General features: G+C 31.3%; 1 protein-coding gene across 1 annotated transcript in view; it reads right to left on the bottom strand.

The window, feature by feature from the left end:
• Positions 1-1,159: 1,159 nt before the first annotated feature.
• The window catches only part of LOC108729842 (alpha-glucosidase), a 6,720-nt gene continuing 1,005 nt past the window's right edge, over positions 1,160-6,874 (bottom strand). The window contains exons 2-8 of the mRNA XM_018459173.1: positions 5,511-5,848; positions 4,528-4,653; positions 3,661-4,071; positions 2,951-3,206; positions 1,825-2,020; positions 1,444-1,602; positions 1,160-1,287 (exon numbers count right to left, since the gene is read on the bottom strand). Coding sequence (XP_018314675.1) covers positions 1,212-1,287; positions 1,444-1,602; positions 1,825-2,020; positions 2,951-3,206; positions 3,661-4,071; positions 4,528-4,653; positions 5,511-5,848 — 1,562 coding nt within the window. The 3' untranslated portion in view covers positions 1,160-1,211. The remainder of the gene's footprint in view (positions 1,288-1,443; positions 1,603-1,824; positions 2,021-2,950; positions 3,207-3,660; positions 4,072-4,527; positions 4,654-5,510; positions 5,849-6,874) is intronic.

Consider the following 6,874-nt stretch of genomic DNA (forward strand, 5'->3'; position numbering starts at 1 on the left):
CAATTAAAAATGCTATGCCATATTTTACCATCTAATTTGCTGCAGCAGCCAATCTTTTTTTTCAGTGTAGAAAAAAATTTTCAGAACGAAAATTGAACGACTTTAAGAATACTTAGAACTATAATAAAAAAATTTTTTTTAATCATTTATTATACCTGCGCGTCATGCATCTGTATACCTACAAGCGCTGAATTTATACCGAAGGACTTCGAATTTTGCTTTAAAATTTTAAGGACATATTCTCGAAGAGTTGTACTATCGATTTATGAAAAAAAATCGACTTTTTTTGATCCTCTAATGCAGGAAATCCTTTTAAAAACGTTTCGAAAATCTTGAAAGTAAAAATGCATTGTAATAAGTGCTATTGTGTATTGACATATTAGCGTCATGGTGCAACGGTGAGCTATACAAATAATTCCATAAATAATCACTGGAATTTGTCACCTAAGAACGGAGATATTAAGAACGGCCACGATATACATATACATTGACCATAATATTATCTTCTTTATGTAATGGACTTGTAATAAGCCATTATCTAAGCTTTAAATCTTAAGTCGCAAGAAATTGACCAATTATAATCACTTATTCTTCTCGTATTCGACTATGATTGATCAATTTCTTAGGGCTTCCTTTAAACTTAGCTAATGGCTTATTGTATAAGAAAGGCTTATAAGGTAAAAGAATATGCAAAAAAAACATAGTTCGTATACGTGGCATAAGTAGTGATATACTTAGAAGAGATATAGTGATTGTAACTTTTTAAAACTTTAATTTCGTTTTATTAAAAATTTTATTAAGTACATCATATAGCGTAATCAAAAAATTTGTTATACTATAGAAATTTAGTATTATATAAATATGTACACACATAAAATATAATAACTAAAATTTATATTACTTGAAACATTTAACATTAGTATATGTCTTAATTTATATCATAATAATTCACTATTTCCTTTGATACTTCATTGATATACCATGTGTTGTTTATGTTATTATCTATAGTATTATTTTTCGCAAGTGAATCCGATTAATAAGATAAATATAGAACATCGATAAAGAGGCAATGGATATAAACGGTAAAATAAGAGATTAGAAGTAGAATTATTTTAATGAATAATTCTGTTTTTCATTTAAAGCAATACAGCTATAATTACGTTGAAAAAATATGATGCCTCGATTGAATACCCATTTTCATGGCTTTTTACCTAGTTTATGGCGCTAGTGTATATCACAGTTGCTGATGCAGGAATTTTTACGGAATGAATATCTTCGATAATGCTTCTATATTTAAAAGAAGTAAAAACATAAGTACACATTTGAGATAAAGAGGTAATACATATAACACCTCTCTTCCGCTTTAATGCTATATTGTATAACAATACTTTATTTTACAACAGTGTGTAATTGATATAATATGTACGGATAAAAAGTACTTACCCAATAAGATGATGAGCATTAGTAGTGGCATAATAAACGGTTAAAGGGTTTAATATAAAGCTTGACATAAAGCTTGCATAAATAAGCGTTGTTAAATCAACGGTTTTTTCTTCATTTGCAAAGTTTATCACTACGTAAACTGCCTCTCTATTAATTTTCCTGTAAGAAGTACAGGATTTATATTCTGTTTATATATTCAACTTTAAGCGCATTATCTCGTTAGAAAAATTAAATATTAAAAAATATATAGGTACATATATATTATGCTAGCACGTAAAAAGATGAAATATATTTTTAAATTTCTAAAATGTACTTAAACAATATTATTACAGGATAAGAGCATGTTTTTTATTATATTTTACGATTACATATTTACTGTACCTAGTAAAAGCGAAAATATCATTATTCAATAATGTCGTGGTTAAGGTTCCACGTTTAACGACAGGTAATTTTCGCATAGCAGAAACTGCTTTATACAAAGCATTATAAGAGTTGTTCTGTTTTTTTTGTGCGGCTAAATTAAGCGTCACGTAATTTTTGTTCACCGGTAGCCACGTTTTCTGATTCGTGGAAAATCCTGAAATTATAAATGTAAATTAGATTTCTTTAACACAGAGAAATTCAATAATTATGTATACCACGTCTAAACTCAATTATGATTTCAATATTGCATATGATGTGATACGATATTATAATTTTCTCGAATGTATTGCCTTTTCAAGATTATGCTGTTACAAATGACAAATTCAAATTGACAACGGTAGTACGTTGTAATACGATTGATCGTAAGCAACCTGTTTCATCTTGAATTTTTCACTCACTTTTTTTCATAATCTCAAAATATGATGCGTGATCTAACAAACATATCGCGTTGATTTTTAATATGTGGGTCATGACACGAGACTGACATTAAAATGATGTACTTTGTTTGATATGAACCAGTTTTTACAGTGACCGGTTATTTAATGAAATTTCTCGCTATTTATTAACAGGTCAATCATTAATCAATTTTTTGAGAAGAAATATGTTCGCAAACATGATAAAATTGATATTTAACTTCGTCAATATTAAAGTTTCAAAGCAGATAATAACACTAAATATTCTTCTACTTTAAAATTATTAATAAATTTGCAAAATGACAACAACAACACATTCTTTTATTGATGATTCAAATATTTTATTATTTGAACTAACGAAACCATATAGCTCTTCTTTATAAATATTAATTTAATATGTGTAATTATTGTTTCAATAATTAAATTATCATGTTTATGAAGAAGTGTATGATATGTTTATACATATGGCCTTTATAGGATTCTTATTTTTAAATTTTGGTTTCGGCTGAAATTGACATGTAGCCGAATGTTTCGGTTCAGTTTCGGCAAAAGTTTCGGTCGGACTCTAGTTATTACTACAGATAATAATCAACTTAAATTGCGTTTCAGTGAATTTAACTAATAGATTGACATAATGATTTTAGAAGTTGCTTAAGTAAACTTAAATATACCAGCCGAAGTGGAGTTGTCCCACTGGAACGGCGTTCTTGCAGGATCTCGAGATGCTTTCTCGTAACCATCTTTGCCAGCATTGCGACCTTGTGGATCTTTGGTGTCTTTCCATGAAATCCATGTGTCCTCCATGCCGATTTCGTCCCCGTTATAAGTTACAGCCACATCAGGAAGCAATAGAATCATTATGGTTATAGCTTCCGCTCGATATCGTCCGTAACGAGTGACTAATCGCGGTTTGTCATGATTTCCTGCCTGTAAAAAGAGAATACAATTATGTTTTAAAATAGAGAATTCATGTTTCTAAAGCAGAAAATTTGTGTTTTAAAACAGAATTTGTGTTTTTAAAGAAGAGAATAGTACTTGTAGGCAATCGAACTGTAGGCAATAATACATGTACGTAATAATACATGTAAGCAAATGTAATTCCATTTTTTAAATTTTTATTTGTGAGCAAAAGTGCATGTAGGCAATCGATTTATAGGCAAAAGGAGCCATCTTATATTATTGATTTAATTTATCTATTACTAATTTTAAAACTAGAGCTCGAGATGTTTATACGATAGCGCATCTCGAATTGTTAAGTGTTTAAAAAAAGAGCATATTGCATAATAATATTAAAGAATATCAAGCTTTTAATCAAGCGGAGATATTTGAAGATTGATTCCTTCTAGATTCGAAAGACAATCGTTTCTCTTACTCAACTTACCACCCAGTTAGCAGTTGACCTCAAAGTAAACATTTTCCTCGTCCATCTATCAATCAATTTCCTGAAATCAACTGCTTTAGAATCCCGATTCGTATCGGTAATGAAACCAAAATTGAAGGGAAAGTGTGCACCGTATATATAATACTTCATCGTCATCGTCATGTTAGTGTAAGCCTCGATTAACATAACTTTTTCATCTAAATATTCGTTCAGCAGTTCTCGCCATTCTTCGACTATTTTGTAGGTATGCTGAAGGTCCTTCGTGTATATCTTGTGCGTATAGCCGTAGTCATTAGGATTTGGATTACCCGTGAGTGGTTCGTCCAAGAATCTGACGTCCTCACACAAATGTGGCACCGCGTCCATCCGGAAGCCATCCACCCCCTTGTCGAGCCAAAATCTCATAACATCCTGAGGGCAGGAGTAAAGAGCACGATACATACATACATAATTACGCTGTAATCCGTCGCCCCTACACAACTTTATGTTGTGGTTCCCCAAGACAACGAGGTAACAAGATAATCCGATATCGGTTTTGATCTAGGTTCTGCATGATCGAGAGAATTGGATACTTTATTAGTGATAATTTTTTCACATCAAGCTGCAATTGGATCACTTATTGGATTTTGCTTCCAAATTATTAATACAAAATTAATTTAGCTGACAAGCTGCCTCCTATAAGTAACCGGAAATTCACCGCAATTTCTAGCGTGAACTCTTGTTACAAGACTTATAAGATTACTAATTTTTTTTTGCAAAATATATTATACTAATACAGAATCATAATTTTATATTCAACAATTAGTCTGTCACAATAATTTGATATGAAACATTGACCTAAACTTTATCATAATTATTATTTTGTACCTTTATTGTATTCATTACGTTCTCATTTTCATAATTGAGATCGGGCTGCTGTGGTGCGAACTGATGAAAATAATACGCTTGTCGTTCTTCACGCCAAGTCCATGCTGATCCGCCGAACACGCTCACCTGTGCATGCAAATAATCGCACAATTTTTCTGTTATATATGTGGTTATGCATCAAAAACTATAGATATATGTAAAACATCAAGTACACCAGAGATATTCAAAAGAACAATGTTTGTATTAGCTGGAATGTAGCAGGGTTGTTTAGTTTGAATGTATTATTTCATGTTGCAAGTAAACGCACCGTGTAACGTTATATTATATGATATTGATAATTTTGTAATTGATGAATCATTTCACGCATAAAACTTGTAATCGCGATGATGGATCGTCAGTTTAATCTTTGATATGTCGAGCAGTGGATGGAGTAAGTTTTTCAGAAGTTACGCGCGCGCATTGTATTAATTTAAATCCGCTTTCTTTTGTTATTGCAATTGAACCGAAATTTAACTTTAATTGAAGATAATTTGTAATGTATATGTATATCTAGATGTTAGTATAATAATATTTCTTAATAATTAATTAATAATTAATAAAATCTAAATAACCATAAACTCCACTTCACAGACGCGTATACTTTAATCCTGAAAAAGGATTTTTGAATCTATAAAAGAGGAAAAAAGTAATTCTTATACAAAAATTACATGATTTAGTCAATAATACAGATTGCTTTAGGATCCTCTTAAGCATTGTTTGTATCACACTGCGAGATAGGAAATTAATAATAAACGCTACGCTTAATCCCATTTAGAGAGCATGAAAGAGGATACTTAAAATTTGAACATCGCATTCGCGCTCGTATATTCAGCCTTGGATTAATTTATCGACTTTAACAACGGCCATTCACATTTCTCGCCTCGTCAGTCTCCACTGTCTCCTCAATCATGTTACATGTAACTTTGAGTTACCCAATTACTTACCCAATTATTCGGCACTGTAACCGTTCCGTTCGGTAGCACCTTGCCTTTATGCCATACGTAATAGTTAGTGTAAGGTTCTATGCTTCGTAAACTTTTTTGGAACCATTCGTGCTGATTCGACGAATGATTAGGAACAAAATCCATAATAATCTTCATTGACGCATTATGCGTGGCTTTTATGAGTACCTCAAAATCCTCCATAGTGCCATATGTTTTGTCGATACTGACAAAATCGGAAATATCGTAACCAAAATCAACCATCGGACTAGGATAAATCGGAGATAACCAGAAAGCATCAACATTCGACTCAATGAGATGTTCCAGTTTGCTTATGACACCTGTTTATACAAAAACTTGCCAATTTTTTTCACAAAACATCTTTTTGTTAATTATCAATATGGCTCAATCAGAATAAATCAATAGTTAAAAGAAGGGTCAGTTACAACATAAAGAATATTTAATAAACTTTCATACATATAAACGTTTCAACACCGATCGGGTCATCTTCAATGTAAACAACAAGCAATAATACATAAATTATCGGAATATTCGGTCACATAATAAAGTCCAGTAAAAACGTCGGTTAATTTAGTATTCGCTTTGTCCAAACAATAAGTACCATAAAGGTGATCTCATCTCGCTTTTCCAAATCTACAATCTTGGTTTGTCATAATGGTGTAAGTCAGACGCAGAGAGGAAAACGCAGAGAGAAAAAATTGTAGAATTGGAAAAGCGAGATGAGATAACCTTTATGGTATTTATGTTTGGACCGCACAAAGCGAATACTATATGCGTGGCTTTTATGAGTACCTCAAAATCCTCCATAGTGCCATATGTTTTGTCGATACTGACAAAATCGGAAATATCGTAACCAAAATCAACCATCGGACTAGGATAAATCGGAGATAACCAGAAAGCATCAACATTCGACTCAATGAGATGTTCCAGTTTGCTTATGACACCTGTTTATACAAAAACTTGCCAATTTTTTTCACAAAACATCTTTTTGTTAATTATCAATATGGCTCAATCAGAATAAATCAATAGTTAAAAGAAGGGTCAGTTACAACATAAAGAATATTTAATAAACTTTCATACATATAAACGTTAAAAGTATTTAATTTTTTCGTAGATATGTAATCAATCAAATTACCAAGATAGTTAATATCAGAAGAGTATGAACGATTAAAAAAAATTTAATAATTAATTTGTTTCAAACTATCTGAAAAGTGCGAAGATTGAAGATTTTTTAAATTGATTCTATATATAGGGTGTTTCCAAATTAAATGGCAAAACTTCGGGAGCGTGTAGAGGAGTAAAAAACTAAGAAAAAAAGTCCTATAGACATATGCTCGTTTTTGCTC

This window comes from Mycetomoellerius zeteki, unplaced genomic scaffold, assembly GCF_001594055.1.
Source record: "Mycetomoellerius zeteki isolate Tzet28-1 unplaced genomic scaffold, Tzet1.0 scaffold119, whole genome shotgun sequence".
Classification (NCBI taxonomy): domain Eukaryota; kingdom Metazoa; phylum Arthropoda; class Insecta; order Hymenoptera; family Formicidae; genus Mycetomoellerius; species Mycetomoellerius zeteki.